Source organism: Lotus japonicus, chromosome 4, assembly GCF_012489685.1.
Source record: "Lotus japonicus ecotype B-129 chromosome 4, LjGifu_v1.2".
Taxonomy (NCBI): Eukaryota; Viridiplantae; Streptophyta; class Magnoliopsida; order Fabales; family Fabaceae; genus Lotus; species Lotus japonicus.
The window spans coordinates 32,554,357-32,582,011 of record NC_080044.1 but is presented as its reverse complement, the minus strand read 5'-3'; the positions used below and the strand labels follow the sequence as shown (position 1 = coordinate 32,582,011).

The 27,655-nt window shown below is 40.2% G+C and overlaps 2 protein-coding genes across 2 annotated transcripts; both read right to left on the bottom strand.

The window, feature by feature from the left end:
* Nucleotides 1-136: 136 nt before the first annotated feature.
* LOC130714293 (RING-H2 finger protein ATL29) lies at nt 137-1,389 on the bottom strand. Its single transcript, XM_057564198.1, has one exon. The coding sequence runs from the start codon at nt 1,237-1,239 to the stop codon at nt 388-390; it is 852 nt and encodes a 283-aa protein (XP_057420181.1). The 5' UTR covers nt 1,240-1,389; the 3' UTR covers nt 137-387.
* A 22,808-nt stretch (nt 1,390-24,197) lies between these two features.
* Nucleotides 24,198-27,419, bottom strand: LOC130711960 (zinc finger CCCH domain-containing protein 12). Its single transcript, XM_057561764.1, has 2 exons — nt 26,185-27,419; nt 24,198-24,940 (listed from the first exon to the last, which is right to left on the bottom strand). The coding sequence occupies exons 1-2, from the start codon at nt 27,047-27,049 to the stop codon at nt 24,660-24,662; spliced, it is 1,146 nt and encodes a 381-aa protein (XP_057417747.1). The 5' UTR covers nt 27,050-27,419; the 3' UTR covers nt 24,198-24,659.
* Nucleotides 27,420-27,655: the final 236 nt, after the last annotated feature.

Below are 27,655 nucleotides of genomic sequence, written 5' to 3'. Positions count from 1 at the left end.
TAGTGAAGGAGAAGAAGGAAATAAAATAATACTAAAAAAGGTAGGTTAGATAGAGAGGGATCTGAACCTGCTCAATGATACCATGAAGGAAATATTTTTCGTGCCTATTATTGATACTAGATAGGGTATTTAAACAAAATGCAGTTGACTAAATAATAATGACTAAACCTAATTACAAACGTAATTACAGTAAATAGAATAAATAAATTATTCATATTAGTCTATTCTATCACTTACACACTACAAGAATAAATTAACCTAGTATGAAGTATCTTCTATTTCAACCTACAAGTACTAGTGTACAACAATAAACAGCAAATGGTTTAGGAAGAAACGTTTCAAAAAAAATATACAAAATCAAGAATTAATGCTGAAGAACAACACGCTTCAAGATTGTTGAGCATGGGAAGTGGAAGCAGACACCGGTTGAACAAATCCACAATTACTGCAAGGCGCAGGCCCTTCCATGTCCTTGTAACTTGCCAAGCTCCTCGTGCAGTTGTGCCCTGCTCTTATTACATGCCCCGGCAATCTCAGAGTATATTTATCGTCATCATAAGTAATACCTTCATCATCTCCTCCCCTTCCTCTAATCATAACAATGGAATGTCCCGTTGAGTGCGCCCTCTCCAACCTCTGCACACTTTCATCTCCTTCATGTTGTTCTCGTTTTTTATCTCCATCGCCCGTGTCTTCCTCGTCTGGAACATCGAGGCGGACCTCGTCACAGGCGAGGGACACGGGCGTGGCAAGGTCGGTTCGACAAACGGGGCAGGTCTTGTGGGAACCAAGCCAGAGGTCTATGCATTCTTGGTGGAAGACATGACAGCACACGGTCAAGAGGCGGAGGAAGCTGTCGTCCTCGAATTCAAAAAGGCAAATCGCGCATTCGAGGCTGTAGTTTTTCTTATCCTTCCGGAGATCCTTCACGGAGGAGTAGAGGAAGGTTGGGAAGCTCTGGAGAAGGGAAGGTTCGAGGCCTCTCGGCGGTGACCTCACCGGGGAGAGACGGATGAGGGAACCGGAGGCGGTGCGTTCGAAGGTCCACGTGTGAACAACACCTGCACAGCAGTATTTGCAGAGGTAGATGATGCTGAAAGCCACGAAGCAAACAACAAGGACGGTGAGGGTAAGTGCTATTAGTGCCGGTGGGGTGTTGTATGCGACCACTGCTGCCGGCGTGTCAACATAGTCCGATTGCGATTGCGATTGCGATTGCGATTGCGATTGCGAAGACATTGCGGTGATTGGGTTGGTGCTCCTCTAGATGACCGGAGAGTGGGGTGTTCCGGACCTTCAACCGTAATTGATTCATTGCATGGATGGGAGAGGTTTGAGAAGAAAAAAGAAGGGGGGAAAATGATGGTATTAGTTGGTGATTGTGAAGTGATGGTGCTATTATTTTCTCCCTTCCCTTTCATTGCTGCCAGTTTTATTTTTAGGTGGGTTCTGAGGGGCTAAACGTGAAGAGTGAATCAAGGAGATATGTCACGCTGTTGTGAGTTCTGGTTTGATGGTGGGTTAATATGTGACGGTAATGTGGTGGATTGGATTTTAGTCCTCATTATCCTTACATATATACCATATTCATTTTTCACTTCACTTCCATTTTATCTCATTTCTTTCTCATTATTTTCATATTTCTTTTCTATTTTCATCACATTATTTACCATATCTCTCATATTTCTCTATTTTCTTCATATATCTCATATAGGTGCTGGTATGTTTGGTTTGTGAACACACATTATTCATCATATCATGAGTTTTAATACATTTGCGCTCACATATATTCACTTTGAAGAAAGTCTTTCTAGAGCCGTATTCATTAGATAGAATAAAAGGAAACTTCTCCATCCTATAAAGCGGAGTGACTTCTTGAATCTTTTGGCGAGAAAAAAATGCAATTATTGAGGAGTCAACCCTTACGAATAGGCAAGCGCTGAGTATCATTTAATTTTCACCCTCTATTCTAAAATTCCATAACATTACTTTGGATTATTTAATGCTTGAATACTTGACTTTTGGTGCATTCACTCTCATTCATTTTCATCTAATTTTCACTCTCTTTTCTCACGCTTCTTTTTCGATCACACATATACCATATCTCACATTTCTTTATCTTTCACACTTATACTCCATCCATATAAAAATAACCATCCACTTAGTTAGGAAAAATTGTTTTATAATGACTGTCCACTTTTTTTTTTTATAAGCAATGTAATATATATTGAAGTGAAGTACAAGGGGTACTTCAACCCAATACAAGTAGATAGATACAAAAATAAAATAAAAATATATATAAGTCTAAAGCTAAATCTAAAAGCATCACAAGATTGCCCCAGCTTGAAATCCTTCCACTAATATTACAGTAAAAAAAGTCACTACTCCACACCAGCAAAATTGTCCTCCACAATCTCATTTGACATTCCACCCTCTCCTTCAATAACACGTCTGGATGAAGATCAAAACCCACTTAATGCTATACTTCTGAATAATCATCAAATATCTGGCAGGCCAAACCACCTAAAAAAAAGGATAGGATCAAATCCTTTTAAAGGGACCAACATAAAAAAACCATACTGACAGCAATTCCAATGAAGTATTAATTGATGTTTTTCCATATAATACATATATCAGAAGAATAAATGAGAAGATATAAAAATATATTTTGAAAGATACAATAGGAAGAAAAAATTATACATTCTAAAAAGTTAATAGTATTAATCGCATTTCTTGATATTTGTGTTTTGTTTTCCTTTCTGAACACTTATTTTAAAATGGAGGGAGTCTCTATAGGTGCAAATGTAATTAAAGTGTGTATGAATTACTTTTCACGAATCATTACTCTAGTAAAAAGACCATCGAAGACATTTATTCTTTTGGAAAGATCTACTCACTTAACATGATTTCAGAGTGCTGGGGGATATGTCTCATAGCTATCGGCTATGAGAATACCTTGAAAAACTACAAAAAGACATCTGTTATTTTGGATTATTTAATACTTGAATACACCTTTACTTTTGCATCAAAGAGAAATTAGAATAAAAAATTTTGTAAGATTTTTTTTAGAGTCTCTCTATTCTCCACCAGCTGGAAAGTGGTGCAAAATTAAACCTTCCAATTCAATAGGTGATAGTAGTTCATCATCCTAGTATTATTTTAAAAAATATCATTAAAATATTTTCTACAATACTGACTGCTCATCAATCCCACCGTCAACTCCCCTCGATCTACCACCCTCATCTTCTTCTTCTTCCTCCTCTCCCTCCTCATCCCCATCTCTGATTCTTCCGCTCCCTCCTCCCTTTTCCCCAGCAACCAGGGCCGTGGAGAGCCTTAAGACAAATAGGCAATGGCCTATGGCCTCCACCCCAGAAAATACTTACGTAGGCCCCCACAAAAATTCTTAGGCCTAAAAAAAATAGTTACTAATTATTAACAAACTTTAGTCAACTAAAATGTAAAAAAGGGTTAAAATCTATAACAGTCCCTGAACTTTGAGGGAGATTTGAAAACCGTCCCTCGCCGGAAAATTATCTGAAAACCGTCCTCAAACTACTATTGAAAACAATTTGGACCCGTCCCTCTGGCAGCCCCAAGTCCGGCCAGCGCTTACGTGCCTGGCCACGTCAATTAATCAGAGCCTGACGTGGATTTTTTTTAAATAATAAAAATTTCCTAATTATTTATCTTAATTAACCCTAAATCTCTAATTTAAATCTAAATCCCCAAATTAACTCTAAATAATTTGAATCCTACGTGTAATTTTATTTATTTTTTAATTAAATTGAAAAATTCCTAATTTTAAACCCTTAATCTAACCCAAAATTAAATCTAACCCTAAATCCCTAGATCAACACAAAGTCATAACACCCAATTTGAGCCCTTTTCCCCAAATTTATATGATGGCTTAGGGTTCCATTAGTTCTTCTTCTCCCAGAATAAAGGTTGTTTCTTTTGAAGCCCATAACCCCCACCCACAGCAACCCAGAATGAGATGGGTATGTGTCAAAGGAAGAAAGATTCGAATCAAAGTGAAGAATTTCAATATCTAGATTCAGATTTGGTCAGAGATTAAAAGAAATACCGGATTTTTCAGAGCAGATTAAAAACAGAATCGTATGCCCATCTCAAGCCACGAGGGGAGGTTGCAGATCTACGAGTTAGAACCATCATTTCTTCTGCATGACTCCGATTTGTGACCTCGTTCCTTCTCTATGGGGTTTTGGGTGGTGGATGTTGCCGATCTAGGACCTTGGGCTTCGATCTTACGGTGGTTTGTTGGGTGTTGGTTAGGTTCTTACATGGTGAAGAGAGCTGAAATTATGATGAAGAAGAAGGAGGAGGATGATGAAAAGAAGAAGAATGATTAATCTGGTTTGAAATTAATAAGAATGAAGAATGATAAAGGTTTTTTTTGAAAGTGAATTGTGAGACCCAAGTTTTTAAACTTAGAATAAACCGAATAAAATTTCTATTCACGATTAGTTTCGATGTAACGTGAAGGAAAACCTGAACAAGTGTTTATCAAATGGAATAAATTTATGAAGGAGAAAGTTCAGGAAAAGGCTAAGAATAGTATTAAAGTCGATATAAGTTATAGCGCAAGTAGTATTCGCTTATACCTAGGACAAGAACGTTAGTAAACGACTAATTTGCACTTAAAGACACGATGGAAACTAATTCCAAAAATTTTCAGAGAAATGTTAGAACTTCTCTTAATCTTTCCATGACAAGCATTTCGATACGAAACCCTGAAATGTACGAACGTCTGATTCTAGTTCTCGGAGGTTTGCCGAAACTAAACCCCTGTTAGCTTAAGAAACCTAAAATAAACGGTCGATGAAGACTTTTTCTATTCGGAGCTTCAAAAGAAGATTCCACAAGCGTACACCTATTTCTTTCGAGGTTTCTAATCTTTCTTCAGAAAGAAGTTTTCTCATCCGATATCAATTGCAAAAGTAGTTTTTCGGGTAAAATAGATTTACACCGACTTTGGATCGTTTGTCTTAATTCCAAGAAACTTATTCTGAGTTTTGGAATTCTGTCGCCAGAACTTATCTTAGAAATCACAGAGGATGGCACAGGAAAACTCGGAATCGCAAAATTTTCATTTTTCCGCATTTTCCATAAACTATAAATAGCTTGAAAAAAATCAAAAATTTTCCAACACCATAGCCATCAAACCCGCGAGCTTGGAGGAGGAGGAGGAAGAAGAGATTTTCGCCGTTTCTTGCCTGATCGCTGCACCGTTCGTTGCTACTCGAAGACCTCGAGGTATAGATGTTATTTCTTACTTCTGATCTTCAATTCTGTCGCTTTTCTCTATGTCTTTCTGTGCTCAAAGTTTTGAGCTTTTCGTAAAACTGTCCAAATAACTCGATTTCTCTGTCTAAACTTATTCCCTGCATGCCCAAGAGCATGTTTAGCGGATTACATTTTGCCGAATCTCGCCGAATTGCCGCCGAGTTTCAATTCTGCTCGAAAAACCCATTTTTTGCCAAAGCTTCGTCCTTTAGACTTATAACTCTCGACTGAGCTTAGCGCCAGTAGGATTAGTTGTCTTAAACGTCGTTGGTGACGTCCCCATCAAATTTGTTTTTCGAAATTCCAATTTTGAAATTTCGAGCTAAAAACACTAACCAAAATACCCCTGCGACAGTTTTCGATCCGATAAATTTTCCGAGCTTTAATTCGCCTTAGTTACGACTAATGATAACCTAGGAACCAAGTTTGATCGAAGAAAAATCGGCGCACACAATTAGTGTGTGTGGCCGAGAGCACCTCCAGGGGGGAGGAAAAATTCTTTTTTCGAAAACTTGTCTTATCGCGTTAGATTATCGTACTTCGGAGTTTATGATGCTTCGTGTAACTTTAGTAATTGTTGTCTGCTGAGTTCTGGCTGATTGTGATTGAATTCTGTGGTTTTCGCTCTAAGGTTCGTTTGAGGAATTCCAAGGAGTGGAAGGAGGAGATTGTGAAGGAACGCTTCAGGATTACACTGGAGGAGCTACAGGTGAGGGCTACTCACTGAATACTAGATAATGCTTTAGGTGTCGACGAATTCGACTTGATTTACTGTTTATGCACTTGATTGTGATTGACTGGAAAATGTTTTCTGAGGTTTCGGCTGACAATGATAATCATTTATCGATGGATTTGTTTTTGATATTGATTTACATGCTATGTGCTAAATGGTTAATCTAGGATGTGTTGATATTGATTTACATGCTATGTGCTAAATGGTTAATCTAGGATTTGTTGATATATGTGTCATGACTGTTGGATTGTGTTACTTTGATTTTGAAATTACACATATATCTGTTGCACGTCAGAGAGAATAAACGGGCAGTTATGCCAGAACTTATCATGAGATTTTGGGAAAGTTTGACGGGACGGACCGAGGTTCGGGCCCTTAACAATATTTTAGTGGATCGAGACATTCTCTGGGAATTACATGGGATTATGGGATCTTTCAAACTCATAAGATTAGAGATAAAACTAAATGGAAACCATTTCACAAGGAAAATTCATAAGATATTAAACAACCTCTGAACCCTTTAAATAATGATAACAATCTCAGATGAAAGCTTAGGGTTTGAATACTAGCTTTGGAAAATGAGATGTGTCGTCGAATCCAAGATTTAGAGAAACTAATAAGTTTCTGAGTATTTTAATACTCTTTTGCTCGATGAGAAATTTTGTTGTTTGGCTATCTAAAAGATAAGCCGGGAAACTAATAAGTTTCTGAGTATTTTATACTCTTTGCTCGATGAGCAGTTTATTTATTCGACTATCTAAAAGATAAGTAAGGAAACTATAAGTTTCCAAGTACATTGTTACTCTTTGCTCGCTGAGCAGTTTTTAACCATCAGATGGAGATGAGTCGGATGACCCGAGAAGTCATCATGAGATAATACAATTTTATATTTAATTGTCTTTTGTCGCAAAATCGACAATTACCTTAGGGTATTCTTTTTAGACACAATAAGTTAGCTAGAACACGTGACGACGTGACGAGTGAGGTCGAAGATGTTGTTTGTCTAATCACGCTGCATTCATTCACACATTTCTGGGGTTAATACATGGCGGGAAGTCGGACCTCGATGGATTCCAAAATTGTCCTAAGACCCGGATTTCCATATAGGAACACTACGGTGATTCTTAGTAGCAGACAGAAATGGCAGGCCTACGGGTATACTGTTGATCTGACAACATTTTGTTTGGTGTAAGAGATGCCCGAGCAGAAATGGTCCCACTTTGGCCGGTGATAGGACTGACGCGTTGGTGTCCATCCTTCCGGATTGCATCTTGTTCCTCGTCATCTCATTCATGCACCATGCATACTGACTTAGTTGCCGAGTGTAATTGATACTTGTTAATCTTATTTGACACATGTTAATTGTCATTAATTGTCATTCATATTCATTGGAAGATATACAATTTATAATGCTATCACATACTTCTAAGCCTAAGTAGTTATCCCTTAAACTTTATCTACTGGGTGTATTACTTATGTAATTCTTTGGAGTTGACCCTCGCGCCTTCTGCTTGTGTTTTGGCGGACTACGCCCTTTGTCAGATGTCCATGGCGGATTGGTTCACGATGGTCCACCCTTCGGGGGGGACTAGGTTTGAGATGCTAGATCAGGAGATCCCCGGCTCATGGGTGGTCGACCCCGCTGGCCACAGAGCGACTTACTCGGGGAGAATAATGGAAGATCGTGTCGACAGTCTGGTACACTTGACGGAGGGAGTTCTGAGGTGTTATACTGTCAGCTTCAACCTGCCACCCGGCGTGCACTGCGGACCCGGTGTAGGAGTACCACCACCACCGTCGTCTTCTAACGATGAGGACCCCTCGGAGGAGGAGCCTGTGGGAGGGACTCCATCGGACTCCAGCTCACCTACTGTTGTCGTTGCTGCTGACCTTGGTTCGGGTTCTGGAACCATGAGACCAGCACAGGAGCTTGTTGCAGCAGCGAGAGGAGGGATGGTTGCAGACATTGACCTAGTCATCCTAGATTCTGATTCGGACGATGACCACGCCAGTATGTAGTTGTGAGTGCTGGGGTGTACTCCTCTTGACAGAAATAGGGTAGGAGTAGAGTTATAGCTCTGGTCTTCATGTTCGTATTTTGGGGCATGGTAGGTTCCCGACCGTTAGCTTTTTGTGTGGTTTTCTTTATGGAAATCACAGAGAGTTGGTTGGACTAGGAGGTCTTATTCAGGCCGTTTTGGACTGACCTACTTACATTTTGGAGGACTGTATTGCGAACACTTGACCTTTCACTTGGTTTGTACATACTGCCCACGGGCACTACTTTCGGTTACTTCCCATCACTGGAGGTTACTCATGACGTGGTTCTCTACTTACAGCGGGGGCTGTAAATATATTGTACATTAGTTATGTTTTATCTTTTGCTAAAGAGTCTTTATTTCGACAAGTCGTTAAGTTTATTATTTAAACAAATCGAAAAAAAAATATTCACGTTTTTTCGCTTTACTTTCTTTTTGGTTACTAAAGTGACGCTACCGAAATCGGGGTGTTACATTGTGGTATCAGAGCTTGTCGAGTCTTTCGGGAGTCTTTGGGGAATAGGTCTTCTGTGCTAGGTTGTGTGACTCTGCAAAGAGTGAAAATTGATTGTCTGCAAGCGATTTTTCGCTTAGAATTGATTGAAGTTATTGCTTAATCATATTGTCTAGTTATGCTAGATGCTATCTTATGATGAGTACTAACTGTTTGTTTGACTAAGCATAGGATGGTGAGCCCTGACCGAATGGCGAAGGCAATAGCTACAATGATTGAGGCAATGATGAATTAGGCTACTGAGGACGCTTACAGACGCGCTGAGGAGGCTGCACGTGAGCAACCTCAACCGCTAATCGAGGCGTCCAAGTACCAGCATAGTGGATTGGACCGAGCTGGAACTGGAGGACCAGTGAGATCAGGTTCTCAGGAGTACCGGCAGTGGAAGCCATACCAGCATCCCGAGGGAAGAGACCCTACCCCAGGATCACGCAAGTCAACGACCGCAACTATTTGCCAGGAGGCTGTGTCATGCTACCGTTGTGGGAAACTTGGAAACTACGCCTTTCAGTGCTCAGTGACTGGACCAAAATGCTGCAAGTGCAAACGACGTGGACATTTGGCCGTGAACTATAGAACGTTCCAGGCGGGACCGTTTGACAACAAGATGAAGGGCAAGTTTCCTGCCATAGCTAGAGGGGCAAGGAAACAAGTGTCATGTTACAGATGTGGGGAAATTGGTCACTATGCTGATAAGTGCGAGGACAAAGGGAAGCGATGGTTCAATTGTAACCAACTGGGGCATCTCGGCAAGGAATGCAAGGCGCCCAAATGTGAATCATCTGGAACTGCTCGAGGAAAGCGCCCTGCTGCGAAAGCAAGAGTTTACACCATGGATGGTGAAGAGGCTGAAGGAGTTGACGGTCTGATCAGAGGAAATTGCGAGATTGACGGTAATCTTCTAACTGTACTTTTCGATTCCGGTGCAACGCATTCGTTTATCTCGAGGGAATGTGTGACCAGATTGAAACTTCCTGTTACTGCTTTGAGCTTTGATCTTATTGTTACCACACCTGCTAAAACCCTACTAGCTAATGCTGCATGCATGTACTGTCCGGTGACATATAGAGATAGAATCTTTCATGCTAACCTAGTATGCATAACTCTCAAGAACTTAGATGTTATCCGAGGAATGGATTGGTTATCTCATTATCATTGTCTTTTGGACTGCAATCGAAAGAGAGTGGTATTTCCTGACTCGGATCTTTCGAGTATCTATCTGCCAACCACATTAGTGTCTCTTTGAACGAAGGATCTCAAGAGTACTCTGTATTGCTAAACTTAGAGAGTAAAGGGAATCCGGAAGTGAACAATATTCCAGTCGTGAGAGACTTCATTGATATTTTTCCTGACGATGTACCTGGATTGCCGCCTGTACGCGACGTCGAGTTTGCTATTGACATCGTACCGGGAACAAGGCCGATTTCGATTGCACCATATCGTATGGCACTTGCAGAGTTAGTGGAATTGAAGTCTCAGATAGAGGATCTTCTGTCGAAAGGATTTATCCGGCCAAGCGTTTCGCCTTGGGGAGCGCCAGTTTTATTGGTAAAGAAGAAGGATGGAAGATCTAGATTGTGTGTCGACTACCGACAACTTAACAAAGCAACCGTCAAGAATAGGTATCTGTTACCTAGAATTGATGATTTGATGGATCAAATTCGAGGAGCTGCGGTATTCTCAAAAATAGACCTGAAGTCGGGTTACCATCAGATCAGAGTAAAGACTGAGGATATCCAGAAGACGGCATTCCGAACTCGCTACGGACACTATGAATATTTAGTGATGTCATTTGGGGTGACGAACGCACCTGCTATTTTCATGGACTACATGAACATGACTTTTCATACTTTCTTAGATCGATTCGTCGTGGTGTTTATTGACGACATTCTAATTTACTCAAAGGATGCTAAGGATCATGAGGAGCACCTGCGTCAGGTTTTACAAGTGCTAAGGGAAAAGGAGTTGTACGCCAACCCTTCCAAGTGCGAATTTTGGATTGAAGAAGTCAAATTCTTAGGCCATGTGATCTCTAAAGAGGGTATAGCTGTGGACCCAGCAAAGGTAGAGACCGTGTTGAAATGGGAACAGCCAAGGACTGTGACTGAAATCATAAGTTTCGTCGGTTTGGCGGGATACTATCGTCGTTTCATCGAGAACTTCGCCAAGATTGTTGGACCTTTGACTCAACTTACGAGGAAGGATCAACCTTTTGCATGGACCGAAGCGTGCGAAACTAGCTTCCAGACGATGAAGGAACGTTTGACGACGTCACCTGTACTCGTTCTACCACAACCAGAGGAACCGTATGAGGTTTACTGTGATGCTTCGCATCAAGGTTTGGGATGTGTGTTGATGCAACATTGGAAAGTAGTGGCTTATGCTTCACGACAACTGAAGGTTCACGAGAAGAATTATCCGACTCATGACTTAGAGCTAGCTGCTATAGTATTTTCACTGAAAATCTGGAGACATTACTTATATGGATGCATCTTTACCATATTCAGTGACCATAAGAGTCTGAAGTACTTGTTTGAGCAGAAGGAGCTGAACATGAGACAACGACGATGTATGGAATTTATCAAGGATTATGAATTTACTCTGCAGTATCATCCTGGAAAGGCTAATGTTGTTGTTGATGCCTTGAGCAGGAAGATGCATATCTCATCGATGATGGTTAAAGAGCTGCAACTGCTAGAACAATTTCAAGATTTGTGCTTAGATGTGAGATCGTCCGAGGGTGAACTGAAGTTCGGTATGATCAGAATCGCCAATGGATTGATGGAAGAAATCCGAGACCAACAGTTACAAGATGAATTTCTACTCGGGAAGAGAAATTTGGTAATTCAGGGTAAGGACCCAGAATTCAAGGTAGGAAGTGACAATATCCTGCGGTGCAAGGATAGAGTTTGCATACCTAACAACCCTGACTTGAGGAGGTTGATTATGGACGAAGGTCACAAGAGCAAGTTGAGCATTCATCCTGGAATGAAAAAGATGTACCAAGACTTGAAGATGAATTTTTGGTGGCCAAGAATGAAAAGACAAGTGGTTGAGTATGTAGTTGCGTGTTTAACATGTCAGAAAGCTAAGGTGGAACATCAGAAACCTTCAGGTATGCTACAAAGTAGTGATGTGCCAGAATGGAAATGGGATAGTATATCGATGGATTTTGTCGTGGCTTTGCCGAGAACTCAGAAGGGATATGATTCGATTTGGGTAATAGTGGATCGATTGACCAAGTCGGCTCACTTTATACCTGTGAGAACTACCTACAACGTGGAGAAACTGTCGGAGATTTACATAGCTGAGATTGTACGCCTTCATGGGGTACCGACTAGTATTGTTTCCGATCGAGACCTAAAGTTTACTTCACATTTTTGGGGAGCTCTTCAAGAGGCATTGGGAACAAGGCTGAGATTAAGTTCTGCTTATCATCCACAGACTGATGGACAGACTGAGAGAACTATTCAATCATTGGAAGACTTACTACGAGCTTGCGTATTAGACAACAAGGGCAGTTGGGATGATCTACTGCCATTGATTGAGTTCACTTACAACAACAGTTTTCATACGAGCATAGGTATGGCACCGTATGAAGCTTTGTATGGCCGCAAGTGTAGAACACCTTTGTGTTGGTATCAAGATGGAGAGAATTTGTTAGTTGGACCAGAACTTCTGCAACAGACAACTGAGAAGATCAAACAGATCAGAGAGAAAATGAAGACTTCTCAAAGTAGACAAAAAAGTTATGCCGATCAAAGGCGCAGAACTCTAGAATTTGAAGAAGGAGACCATGTATTTCTGCGAGTTACACAGAATACGGGAGTTGGACGAGCGATTAAGTCAAGGAAGCTTACGCCAAAGTTCATTGGACCTTATCAAATTACCCGTCGAGTAGGACCAGTTGCTTATCAGATTGCACTACCACCGTTTCTATCAAACATTCACGATGTATTTCATGTATCACAACTGAGGAAGTATATTGCGGATCCGACGCATGTTATCGAACTTGATGACATCGAGTTGAAGGATGATCTGTCATTCGAGACGCCGCCAATTAGCATTGTTGATACAAGGATAAAACAGTTGAGGGGTAAAGAGATTGTGTTGGTGAAAGTCATTTGGAACAAGGACACTGGTGATGCGACATGGGAGCTGAAGGAAAAGATCAAGGAACAGTATCTGGAACTTTTTGCTGAACCTTAAGTTTTCGAGGTCGAAACTTTCTTTTTGGAGGGTAGTAATGTGAGACCCAAGTTTTTAAGCTTAGAATAAACCGAAAAAAATTCCTATTCACGATTAGTTTCGATGTAACGTGAAGGAAAACCTGAACAAGTGTTTATCAAATGGAATAAATTTATGAAGGAGAAAGTTCAGGAAAAGGCTAAGAATAGTATTAAAGTCGATATAAGTTATAGCGCAAGTAGTATTCGCTTATACCTAGGACAAGAACGTTAGTAAACGACTAATTTGCACTTAAAGACACGATGAAACTAATTCCAAAAATCTTCAGAGAAATGTTAGAACTTCTCTTAATTTTTCCATGACAAGCATTTCGATACGAAACCCTGAAATGTACGAACGTCTGATTCTAGTTCTCGGAGGTTTGCCGAAACTTAACCCCTGATAGCTCAAGAAACCTAAAATAAATGGTCGATGAAGACTTTTTCTATTCGGTGCTTCAAACAAAGATTCCACACGCGTACACCTATTTCTTTCAAGGTTTCTAATCTTTCTTCAGAAAGAAGTTTTCTCATCCGACATCAATTGCAAAAGTAGTTTTTCGGGTAAAATAGATTTACACCGACTTTGGATCGTTTGTCTTAATTCCAAGAAACCTATTCTGAGTTTTGGAATTCTGTCGCCAGAACCTATCTTAGAAATCACAGAGGATGGCACAGGAAAAGTCGGAATCGCAAAATTTTCATTTTTCCGCATTTTCCATAAACTATAAATAGCTTGAAAAAAATCAAAAATTTTCCAACACCATAGCCATCAAACCCGCGAGCTTGGAGGAGGAGGAGGAAGAAGAAGAGATTTTCGCCGTTTCTTGCCTGATCGGTGCACCGTTCGTTGCTACTCGAAGACCTCGAGGTATAGATGCTATTTCTTACTTCTGATCGTCAATTCTATCGCTTTTCTCTATGTCTTTCTGTGCTCAAAGTTTTGAGCTTTTCGTAAAACTGTCCAAATAACTCGATTTCTCTGTCTAAACTTATTCCCTGCATGCCCAAGAGCATGTTTAGCGGATTACATTTTGCCGAATCTCGCTGAATTGCCGCTGAGTTTCAATTCTGCTCGAAAAACTCATTTTTGGCCAAAGCTTCGTCCTTTAGACTTAAAACTCTCGACTGAGCTTAGCGCCAGTAGAATTAGTTGTCATAAACGTCGTTGGTGACGTCCCCATCAAATTTGTTTTTCGAAATTCCAATTTTGAAATTCTGAGCTAAAAACACTGACCAAAATACCCTTGCGACAGTTTTCGATCCGATAGTTTTTCCGAGCTTTAATTCGTCTTAGTTACGACTAATGATAACCTAGGAACCAAGTTTGATCGAAGAAAAATCGGCGCACACAATTAGTGTGTGTGGCCAAGAGCACCTCCAGGGGGGAGGAAAAATTCTTTTTTCGAAAACTTGTCTTATCGCGTTAGATTATCGTACTTCAGAGTTTATGATGCTTCGTGTAACTTTAGTAATTGTTGTCTGTTGAGTTCTGACTGATTGTGATTGAATTCTCTGGTTTTCGCTCTAAGGTTCGTTTGAGGAATTCCAAAGAGCGGAAGGAGGAGATTGTGAAGGAACGCTTCAGGATCACACTGGAGGAGCTACAGGTGAGGGCTACTCACTGAATACTAGATAATGCTTTAGGTGTCGACGAATTCGACTTTATTTACTGTTTATGCACTTGATTGTGATTGACTGGAAAATGTTTTCTGAGGCTTCGGCTGACAACGATAATCATTTATCGCTGGATTTGTTTTTGATATTGATTTACATGCTATGTGCTAAATGGTTAATCTAGTATGTGTTGATATTGATTTACATGCTATGTGCTAAATGGTTAATCTGGGATGTGTTGATATATGTGCCATGACTGTTGGATTGTGTTACTTTGATTTTGAAATTACACATATATCTGTTGCACGTCAGAGAGGATAAACGGGCAGTTATGCCAGAACTTATCATGAGATTTTGGGAAAGTTTGACAGGACGGACCGAGGTTCGGGCCCTTAACAATATTTCAGTGGATCGAGACCTTCTCTGGGAGTTACTTGGGATTATGGGATCTTTCAAACTCATAAGATTAGAGATAAAACTAAATGGAAACCATTTCAGAAGGAAAATTCATAAGACATTAAACAACCTTTGAACCCTTTAAATAATGATAACAATCTCAGATGAAAGCTTAGGGTTTGAATACTAGCTTTGGAAAATGAGATGTGTCGTCGAATCCAAGATTTAGAGAAACTAATAAGTTTCTGAGTATTTTAATACTCTTTTGCTCGATGAGCAATTTTGTTGTTTGGCTATCTAAAAGATAAGCCGAGAAACTAATAAGTTTCTGAGTATTTTATACTCTTTGCTCGATGAGCAGTTTATTTATTCGACTATCTAAAAGATAAGTCAGGGAACTATAAGTTTCCAAGTACATTGTTTCTCTTTGCTCGCTGAGCAGTTTTTATATTTAATTGACTTTTGTCAGGGAACTATAAGTTTCCAAGTACATTGTTACTCATCGGATGGAGATGAGTCGGATGACCCGAGAAGTCATCATGAGATAATACAATTTTTATATTTAATTGACTTTTGTCGTAGAATCGACATTTACCTTAGGGTATTCTTTTTAGAGACAATAAGTTAGCTAGAACACGTGACGACGTGACGAGTGAGGTCGGAGACGTTGTTTGGCTAATCACGCTGCATTCATTCACACATTTCTGGGGTTAATACACGGCGGGAAGTCGGACCTCGATGGATTCCAAAATGGTCCTAAGACCCGGATTTCCATATAAGAACACTACAGTGATTCTTAGTAGCAGACAGAAATGGCAGGCCTACGGGTATACTGTTGATCTGACTACATTTTGTTTGGTGTAAGAGATGCCCGAGCAGAAATGGTCCCACTTTGGCCGGTGATAGGACTGACTCGTTGGTGTCCATCCTTCCGGATTGCATCTTGTTCCTCGTCATCTCATTCATGCACCATGCATACTGACTTAGTTGCCGAGTGTGATTGATACTTGTTAATCTTATTTGACACATGTTAATTTTCATTAATTTTCATTCATATTCATTGGAAGATATACAATTTATAGTGCTATCACATACTTCTAAGCCTAAGTAGTTATCCCTTAAACTTTATCTACTGGGTGTATTACTTATGTAATTCTTTGGAGTTGACCCTCGCGCCTTCTGCTTGTGTTTTGGCGGACTACGCCCTTTGTCAGATGTCCATGGCGGATTGGTTCACGATGGTCCACCCTTCGGAGGGGACTAGGTTTGAGATGCTAGATCAGGAGATCCCCGGCTCATGGGTGGTCGACCCCGCTGGCCACAGAGCGACTTACTCGGGGAGAATAATGGAAGATCGTGTCGACAATCTGGTACACTTGACGGAGGGAGTTCTGAGGTGTTATATTGTCAGCTTCAACCTGCCACCCGGTGTGCACTGCGGACCCGGTGTAGGAGTACCACCACCACCGTCGTCTTCTGACGATGAGGACCCCTCGGAGGAGGAGCCTGTGGGAGGGACTCCATCGGACTCCAGCTCACCTACTGTTGTCGTTGCTGCTGACCTTGGTTCGGGTTCTGGAACCGTGAGACCAGCACAGGAGCTTGTTGCAGCAGCGAGAGGAGGGATGGTTGCAGACATTGACCTAGTCGTCCTGGATTCTGATTCGGACGATGACCACGCCAGTATGTAGTTGTGTGTGCTGGGGTGTACTCCTCTTGACAGAATTAGGGTAGGAGTAGAGTTATAGCTCTTGTCTTCATGTTCGTATTTTGGGGCAGGGTAGGTTCCCGACCGTTAGCTTTTTGTGTGGTTTTCTTTTTGGAAATCACAGAGAGTTGGTTGGACTAGAAGGTCTTATTCAGGCCGTTTTGGACTGACCTACTTTCATTTTGGAGGACTGTATTGCGAACACTTGACCTTTCACTTGGTTTGTACATACTGCCCACGGGCACTCTTTTCGGTTACTTCCCGTCACTAGAGGTTACTCGTGACGTGGTTCTCTACTTATAGCGAGGGCTGTAAATATATTGTACATTAGTTATGTTTTATCTTTCGCTAAAGAGTCTTTACTTCGACAAGTCGTTAAGTTTATTATTTAAACAAATCGAAAAAAAATATTCACGTTTTTCCGCTTTACTTTCTTTTTTATTACTAAAGTGACGCTACCGAAATCGGGGTGTTACATGATGATAAAGGTTATTTCTTTATGTTTTGTGATTTACGCTAATCTGATGATGAAGCTTTGTTATTTTGATTAAGAATTTGATTTTTTTAACAACAAGAAATCAGATTTGGAAATATATTAAAAAATTAATGGAAAGAAAAGAAATTAGGGATTTAGGTTTAGAGAAGAGGTTAGGGATTCAGGGTTAATTAGGAAAAATAATTAGGAAATATTAATTATTTAAAAAAAATCCGCGTCAGGTCCTCATTAATTGACGTGGACGGCCAAGTCAGTGCTTGCTGGACCTGAGGCTGCCGGAGGGTCGAGTCAAATTTGTTTTTAAAAGTCTGAGGATGGTTTTCAGATAATTTTCCGGCGAGGGACGATTTTCAAACCTCGCTCAAAGTTCAGGGACGGTTATAGTTTTTAACCCTATAAAAAATGGGTGAAAACATGATAGTATAATTACTTATAGATAATACTGATAATTGTGAAAATGTGATGGAACAACTACCTATAGATAATATTGACAACTGTGAAAACGTGATACAACCACCTAAGTTAAAATTGTTTAATTATAAAACTCTTGATAAATGATTTTGCAACTAAAAAAAAGTAGAAGTTAATATAAAAATTGATATTGTATATAGTATATTAAGTCTCTTTAAGATTCTCATAAAAAAAACTCATTTCAGCATTTTCGCTTTAGGCCCAAAATTTATGTACACGGCTCTGCCAGCAGCCACTCCCTCACCATTGCCTCCACCCCAAAAACTCCGCTTTGGAAGTCAAGTGCGACTCAGTCTCCGCCCTCCTCTACTTCATTGCGCAGTTTCTCCACCCTCACCATCGTGTTCTCCTTATTTTTATGGTGAATTAAAACCCGATTGATTCAACACTATCATGAAAACCCATGGTAAATCGGTGAATTGCATCAAGGCAAAAAAAACCATTTGGTGGTGACAGTGATTGTGTCTTCATCAACAATAGCATAAAAGTTGTATTTGGTTTTTTGAGTGAATGTTGGGGGTGGTTTTGTTATGGCTGTGGTTGTTGTTGGCGGTGGGATTGGTTTCTTGGGGTGGGTGATGAAGAGGTGGGGGTATTGGGGATACGACTTAGGGTGGATGTTGGTGGTGATTTTGTTACAAATCTGATTGCTGTGGCGGTGGGTGATGAGGTGGTGGGGGTTCGCCCCCAGCCTCCTGTTCATCTACAACCCAATTCCATGGGTTTTTCTTTTCTAATTTAAGATTTGTGACCTACTATCACCAGTGAAATGGGAAGGTGTAATTTTGCACCACTTAGCAACTGGTGCACATTAGACTACCCACAATGGTGTTGAAAGTGGGTAGTTGAAAGTTGAAATGGGGTTTTAATGGTGTTGAAAGTGGGTGTTGAAAGTTGGAAGGAGGAGAGAGGTGTTGAAAATTTTCAACACAGCTGAAACCTGCCCGCGGTGACACGTGGCAGGCCGGGTTGGCGAATGCCAGGCGCGTGCCACACACGCGCAGACAAGGGGCGTCTCTGCAGGCCGTGGCAGCAGGCAGGTCCCAACCCATCCGGTGGTGGGACGCGTGGCACGCGCGTGAGGAGAGAGAGAGACGGTCTGAGGAGTGACGCGTGTCATGATTTGATTGGTCTGGGCGATTTTCTTTTATCCTAATCTTTCCAACTCAATTATTTCATTCAAAAAAAAATTTTAAAAATATAAAAAAATTACCAAAATTCATGATTTTTTTTCTCTATAAATAGAGACTTGGTTCGTTTGATTTGGACACAGAAAAAAAACCATGTTTTCCATCATCTTATTCATCTTATTATCTTTCTACTATCCCATTTGCTTTGAAATGGATCCCAACAAGTACCATTTCAACACCCAAAATTCTTCTAACCAAATTCCCAACAATTATCAACATCCAAATCAGTTTCCCAACAACCAAATTCCCCACAATTATCAACATCCAAATCAGTTTCCCAACTACCAAAATCCCAACATTTATCAACATCCAAATCAAATTTCCAACTACCAAAATTCCAACAATTATCAAGATCCAAATCAATCCAACTACCAAAATCACAACAATTATCAAGATCCAAATCAATCCAATTACCAAAATCACAACAATTTTCAAGATCCAAATCCATATCTCAACCAACGTCCTCATCCTCATCATGGATCTATGTTCAGATATCCATCTCCAACACCGCCGTCTAATGATGGTGCACCTGAATTTCTCGAGTTTTCAACACAAATGAATCTTGTTGGCATGACAGCTGGTAATGAAGCCACTCCAAATTATGAGGATTCAACTCCTACGAGCAGGAGAAGTCACTTACCAACATGGAACACTGATCAAAATAAGGTGTTAATTAGTGGGTGGCTTAAATATGGAACAAACAGTGTTGTCGGGAGAAACCAAAAAGGAGAAATATTTTGGGGTCAAATTGCTGAGTATTGTAATCAGCATTGCTCATTCGATCCTCCGCGAGATGGAAATGCATGCCGAAACCGTTATAATTATATGAGCAAGAAAATAAATAAATGGATTGGCGCTTATGAAGGCGCTAAGCGTATGCAACGAAGCGGTTGGTCGGAGAATGTTATTTTGACCCAAGCGCAAGAATTATACGCAGATGGGAAGAAGGGTCAATTTAATTTGATGGCAGAATGGGAGGCTCTCCGTGATCAACCACGTTACTGTAGTCAAGCAGGAGGAAGTGTTGGCTCAGGAAGTAGTGGATCTAAGAGATCTCGCGAGAGTGATGCATGTGGCTCAAACTCTATAGGATCGATTCCCCGTCCAATGGGTAGGGATGCAGCTAAAAAAAAGGGTAAAAAGAAGAGCACAACAACTGCCTTGGAGGCGATGGAGAAAGATTGGGCTGCATACAAACAAGTCAAGGAGATAGAGGTTGAACAATTGAAGCAGATGGCGGCGATGCAACAAGAGACTAATAGATTGAGGAAAGAGGAGACTGAAGCGGAGCATCTTAGTGACCACAAGAAAGAGCTGTTGAAGCGGTTGTCCCAAGAGCTCTTTGGAAATTAATTGTCTGTAGTGTTTGCTTTAATAATTTGTCAGTGTTGTCGAGTCTGTAGTGTTTGCTTTATTATTTTTCGAGTGGTGTCAAGTCTGTAGTGTTTGCTTTAATAATTTTTCAGTGTTGTCTAGTCTGTAGTGTTTGCTTTAATAATTTGTCAGTGTTTTGTCAAGTCTGTACTGTTTACTTTAATAATTTGTCAGTGTTGTCAGTGGCTTTAATGTATGGGTTACCGAGTTTGAATATGCATCACTCAATTCGAATCTAGTCCTTATCTGATAATTAACTATAGTTCATATTATTTCGAATCCGTCAATGTCCACCATTCAATTTATCTATATATATGGACTCATAGATCCACCATTCAATGTATCTCTTCCCATCTACTTCAAATTTCACAAAAAATGGATCCACCAGAGTTTGATCTCGAAGCTTACCTTGAAAAAAGCAAGAGAGAAGACACTTATATACTCAACCACTTTAGGGAGCGTCGAAATCTAATATTGGAGGCTAGCGCACCTCGTGGTAGAAAACATCTCAGTAGAGATCATGCAGGGGCAAACCAAAGGCTAATTGCCGACTACTTTGCCAATGAGCCTACATACGACGATGGAATATTCTGTCGCCGGTACCGGATGCAAAAACATGTGTTCCTTCGAATCGTTGCGGACCTTTCAAGTAGTGATAGCTACTTCACCCAGCGAGTCGATGCAGCGAAGAAAGAAGGTATATCGCCCTTAGCAAAATGCACCACAGCAATGTGAATGTTAGCATATGGTGTGTCAGCAGATGCAGTCGATGAGTACATCAAAATAGGAGAGACTACAGCATTGGAGTGTTTACGTAGATTCTGTAAAGGAATCATACGATTGTATGAGCAAGAGTACATGAGAGCACCAACCCAAGAGGACCTGCAAAGAATACTACAGGTTAGTGAAATGCGGGGGTTCCCAGGCATGATCGGGAGTATTGACTGCATGCACTGGGAGTGGAAAAATTGTCCTAAAGCATGGGAAGGTCAATTTGCTAGAGGGGATAAGGGAACCACCACAGATATTCTTGAAGCAGTTGCATCTCCTGATCTTTGGATCTGGCATGCCTTTTTTGGATGTCCGGGAACGTTGAACGATATAAACGTTCTAGACCGGTCACCAGTGTTTGATGAATTGGAACAGGGAAACGCTCCACGTGTGAATTTCATCGTGAACCAACGTCCCTATAATATGGCATACTATCTAGCTGATGGTATCTACCCTTCTTATCCAACTTTCGTCAAGTCTATTAGACTTCCTCAAACTGAACCCGATAAGTGCTTTGCAAAACATCAGGAGGGATGTCGGAAGGACATCGAACGTGCATTTGGAGTGCTTCAAGCTCGTTTTAAAATCATCCGTGAACCAGCTCGCTTCTGGGACATAACTGATTTGGGTATCATCATGAGGTCATGCATCATATTACATAATATGATTGTTGAGGATGAACGAGATTCATATGCTCAACGCTGGACCGATTTTGAGCAAGCTGAGGGAAGTGGATCTAGTACACCGCAACCATACTCGACCGAGGTGTTACCCGCTTTTGCGGATCATGTGCGTGCTAGATCCGAGTTCCGTGATCCAAATGTCCATCACCAACTACAAGCAGATCTAGTGAAGCACATCTGGGCAAAGTTTGGAATGTATGATGATTAAATATGCTTTGTATCGTACTAATTACGTTATTTGTGTGTTGTGTGTTTAGTTTGTTGTCTTGCATTTTAAGTTAAGCAAATAAAATGTATTATTGTGTGCTTAGTTTCTTTTCTTCCATTTGAAGTTAATAAAATAAAATAAATTATTGTGTATATTTTTTTAAGTGTTTTAATTTAATTTACGTTAAAAAAATATTACGTTAATTTAATTTAATTTAAATAAATAAAAAAACATTAAATTAAATTAAATCGATAATAGTTTATTTAATTTAATTTTTATCGTAAATTTTAATTTTATGAAATCATAAAAAGAAAAATATAAAATTAAATCAAAATATGAAATAAAAGTGGTGGGGTAGGGGGTAGGGTGTTGAATGAAAAACCATTGGAGTGGGTAAAAGTTGAATGAAGTGTTGAACTGGAGAGAGAAGGTGATGTGGAGTGTTGGGAAGAGAAAAAGTGGAGTGTTGAGGGTGTTGAATGTTGAAACCATTGGAGATAGTCTTAGGGGACCCTTGTTTATAATTAAAAATAGTAATTGATATATTCTTATATTTTAAAAATTAAAAAATATATATACTCAAATTATTACATTACTACAATTCGGTTGATTGGTGATGGTTTTGTGGATTACTAGCGGCGGACCGGCGGTTACTAACAACCACCCTTAGGGAATTGAAATATCATTAGTTTGATGTGAGACACTAAGTAACATGACATTTGTGGCAATTTTAGCCATAAAGTGCGATTCTAGCTGTTGAGACCTAATGTCCCTAAGTTTTGATGATAATAAACTTGAGTTAACTTTGTTGTCATCATCTCTTTGAAGAATTGATTGCAGGAATCTCTCAAAGGAAAAACTTACTAGAAGAAAACTATAATCAACTCATGAAGAAAGAAGTCGAGCCAACGCCAAGAAACACACTTCAAAATCGATACCAAGCTACTCAAATTGTTGATCGAAGAAGAGAGGAGCAGATCAAGAGAAGAAGAGATTGAAATTTGGCATGCATAGGAGATCTTTCATTGTCCACGGAGAAAGGACTCCACGTATACAAAGAACAAGCTTCAAGAGCAGCGAAATCCCAAAGAACCCGCCTCAGCATTCTGAATAGAGTCAAAACAAGAGGAATTGATATTCAAGAGGAAGAATCTTCACTAGAGAGATAAATTGAAGAGATACTAATTAAATGGAAAATATATCTCTAAAGCTCCCATTCGACATCATTTAATTCTCGAAGATTAAATGGAAAACAATCTCTTAAGCTCTCCAAGGAGTTAATTTGGTCAACGAAATCAACTACTCGGAGAGCTTGAGAGATTGAGAGACAAAATATTTCAACATATCGAGCAATCTTAAATATTTCAACAATTCATTCTTCATTCTAGAGTTAATCTGAAGAATGGATTGGAGAATAAGAAGAATGAAGAAGAATGTCTTTCAAATGTGTCATCAGAAGATAGATTGTTCAAAATCTCAACCCTTCAATCTACTTAGAAGAAGACAAAGAACTTCTACGACCACACCAGAAGGAAGTCCTACTCAACAATTCTCTAGGTTCAACCTCTGATTCCTAGAGAACTTATAATCAAACGTTCTTAAGAAATCAGCACTCTCCAAGAAGTCGTTGAAAGATTCAGAAGCTGCTAACTCCATTGAACCAGAATGCCAAAACAACATGAAATGTTGATCAGCTGAATTAGAACGTCTACTCAACATGTCGATAGGGGCTTCGTGTTTTTGTCTTGGCTTAGGAGGGGGGCTCATTATTTTTAATTTTCTGTCTTTGGTTGATGTTTCTAACTTGGGTGGTTTTTTGTTTTTTTTTTTCCTTTCTTTCTTTCTTTTTCTTATTTCTTGTATTGAGTTGTAGTACATTCAATAAATGATGGCTTATAAAAAAAACTCATCAATGTTTCATTTCTCTCTCCTATTCCAATTCTTATGTGTTTCTACCCTTTTTATGGTGGATAGGTCAGGATGGCAATACAACTTTTGATCAATTTTTTATGATAGGTAAAACATGACAAGGTTATATATGTAATTGAACTTATAGTTCTGTTCTAATGATTTGAAGTTACCAAACAGAATACACAAAATATTATTGTCATGTTCCATACTGTTCTGTCCTGTTCCGTTCTGCTCTGTCCTGTTCCGTCACCAAACGCTACTTAGAAGTGGGTATTTTGGTGCCAATCCAAATTTTATAAAAATCTTCAAGGAATTCGTAGCGCTTTCATTAGTAGGTGATATTGGTAACCATAACCATTGACATGTACTGCCATCACATTAAAGATTGAGTACAAGTCTGTTCAAAAAAAAAAAGATTGAGTACAAGTAAAATTTAAGTTAAAACTTCGGTCAATAAATTAGAATTAATCCATTCATCACTGAACCAAACCAGCAAATACTGAGGTTTGTAAATGGGAAGCCATACCATTCCATCTAGTTTCTAGATAAATGATAAAATAAAATTATGAAAACTTTATTCCCTTCGATTGTTACATTTCATTCCTCTCCATGTCACGTCATGCATCCAAACAGCACATAGGTTAGGAGACCCTTTTAAAATTCTATGGCATCATAAAAGAGTTTTAATTTCCCTGTGCGAAAAGTCGAAAAAATGCTAATGAACAAGTCCTCACTAATGAACAACTAGGGGACACAAAACTGGTGCGAATACAAGGTGCAGATACATTCAGACGGCAGAGAACATACCTATTAAAAAGGTGAACCCTTCCGCCAAACATAAAAGCACAGATCAGGTATATCCCTGAATTGAACAAAGTGCTACTTGGGTTGGAAGATAAGAATCACAAGACACTACCTAAAGATGGGAATCGAAATCCTGGCATATTTTGTTCCATGGTAATACATCAAGCGAGGATCACTCATTTTCCTCGTTCTGAAGACAGGGTTAATAACTTCATTCGATGTCATCTATCCAGTCACCGTATATTCTACTGATTTTATCGGGACCTTTCCACTTCTGAAGAGTTCTTTGCCCTGGCCTCTGCAGCACAATGGAAGGCCTCTGTGATGGGACTCCAATATGATAAATATCTGAGTGAGCAATAGGAGTAGCTGATGCAACCACATTATCAGCAAGAGTCTTTGAAGGCACACCCTGTTTAGTGTCAGCCGCAATAGCGGATGCAGTGTCTCTGCTTTCTCCCTCCATAAGCCCACCACCATATCTGTGCAGTTCTGTGGTCAGAATATCAAAGTCAGATTTAGATGAGAGAAACAAATTAACAAATTAAGCCAATTAAAATGTATGAGCTTACATCACAGAAAATGTTCTCCATGCACAAGGCCAAGCATCAATCCTTTGAAAGGATGAACTATGAAATGGTATTGCAATCATTTACATGACCTAGCACGAAATGTATCTTAAGAGATACTATTGTTTTATAGAATTTTTGGATTTCGGAAAGGCATTGTCCTGCCTCAGGACAGGCGTAATTCAAAAACCTCCAATATATTTATTTCAGAAATATAAGTGTGTGATGGTCTTGGAAGCCATCACAAACAGATGCTTAGTCGGACAGAACCCAAAATTTGGGATCTTAACTAAATCAACTTATTCTCATCTGGGCATTGGTTCATTTCAATGTATACCTCCAATGACAGATTGTCAGTATGTGTATCTTTTAACAAAGTTTCCTTTCCTTTAATGTGCCTTCCACGGTTCACACAGCAATTGGCAAAAAAATTATCAGGGTAAACTCTAATTTCTTCCACCCCATCTACATTAGATCTCAGTGAGAGCTACAGGGTGTAATCTACTCTGTAATGTTGGGAACCCCCCACTTAAAAAGTGTTGTTTTTTTTCACCTCATTCAGCTTAGGCCTTCTTTAATCACAAAAAAGAGCCATAGATATTGAAGTACAAGACGTACGCAGGAAAAGTAACACAATCTCAAATAAGGAAACCTATTATAAAGTGACACTGGCAAAATATGATACGAATTTCCATAGGCAAGACATAAAAGTTCTTCCTCTGCTGCAAATTTTGACTAGTTTGTTACATCTTTAATTGCTCAGAATAAAAAATATACGGAATCTTGCATATCTATCATCATAATTACGTTTGTCCAGTTTGCATTTATGCTTTAATGAAGCATCACAGAGATTACTTAAGCTGCCAACTTGCAATTGATAACTACATCAGAGTAACATAACAACAGGATTCGATGATATGCTTAATGAAACATATATACATAAAGATTATTATGCCTCTTATTATCAACCAAAATAAACTGACACTTGTTGTCATGCCACACAACTCAATCAAAAAACTGATGGATGATTCATAAACAAAAAGTAATCTAACATCAATACCTCAATTTTGTATTCAAATGGTTTTAAAAAGTTTGTTACTGACAAAAACAAAGCAAGCAACAAGCTTCAAAAAGAGGGAAATTGAAGGGAGAAGGCAGAAATCAAACCTGTAGCACCATGAGCAAAATGGCATTTGTTGCCAAAGGGACAATACCCAGTCATCTCCCACTTATTACAAATCCTGGTTTTCCAATTAGAAGGCTTGACATTAGCTCCATTCCCAGCAGAAGAAGCAGCAGCACTAGCAGCACCAGTAGGAGTAACAGCACCACTACCAGAACCACCACCAGCACCACCACCACTACCACCACCGCCGCCGCCAGCATAACCACCAGGGCCTAAACTTATCGCGACGCTCTCGCGGTTCTTAGATTGCTCATCATGAAGAAAAGTGCAGCTATCCCCATAGGGGCACCCTTCCTCCGTATAGAATTTCTTGCAGTGCCGCCCCTTGTAAGACCTCTGCGACACGTCCCCTGCATAGGACCCGATGGTGGGGATCTGAAACTCCTCCCTAGGCTCCGACATGAGAACCGCCTTCTCCTCCTCATGCGCCGCCACAATCTCCTGCCAATTCGGCGGCGGACGGCGGAGCTCCTCGATGCTGTGGGCGAAGTTGCAATTGGTGACGTACGGGCACGTCCCTGCCCTGAACTTGCAGCACAGCTTCGTCTTGAAAAACATCTTCCCGATCGCCTTCGACCGCTCTTGCGACGCCGACGACGACGTCGCAGACGAGCCCCGAGCCTTCTTGCTCGGCGGCTCGCTCCCCGACCGCGACTGCGACTGCCTCCCGTCACCGTTCGAAGGCGCCGTGTCTTCGTTGCCGTTCCAGTACCGGTACTCGTCTTCCGTCGCCCAATCCGCCTGGTCCCCCGGCCAGCTATCTCCCCCTCCTCCTCCTCCTCCTCCTCCGCCACCGCCGCCGGTGGTGATAATTTGCACCACGTTCCCGTCTCGACCGTAATCCATAGTAAGGAACCAAAACCCTAACGGCGGTGATAATTTACGGTTACGGTTATTGCTGAAACAAACAAGAACTAACAAACTACATAGGATTATCCGAACACGAACGCGAACACGTATTGGGACATTGCAACGGGAACAGTTTGATTTCAGTTTGGTTGTGGCTGGTGAAAAGAATAGAAAAATCTAGAGCTAGGAGATAGATAGATCTGTGGTAATAGTGGAGGAAAGAGAAAGGGGGATATGGGAGTGAAGTTGCATTTAAAGAGAGTGGGCTTTAAAGAGGTGAAGCAGATCTAGAACTGAGTTACGGGATGGACTTTCATTACCTCGATAGATTTCCCATGAACTGAAAGTGGAGTGCAGGTCAGGAACTATCCATCTTGGTCTTTTTTATTTTTATTTTTTCTCTTTTTTTTTACTTGCAAAGTAAATTTCGTCTCATTAGGGCACCTGTATATCCACGGCATATACACTCAAATGATAACTCAACTGCTTAAGTGGTAAGAGTTAAGGGACCGTTAGATTAGATGGAGGAGATCCAGGAATCAAATCTTGAAGGGTGTAATTTATCTTTTTGATGTACCTATAAAAAAAAATATGTATTTTGCA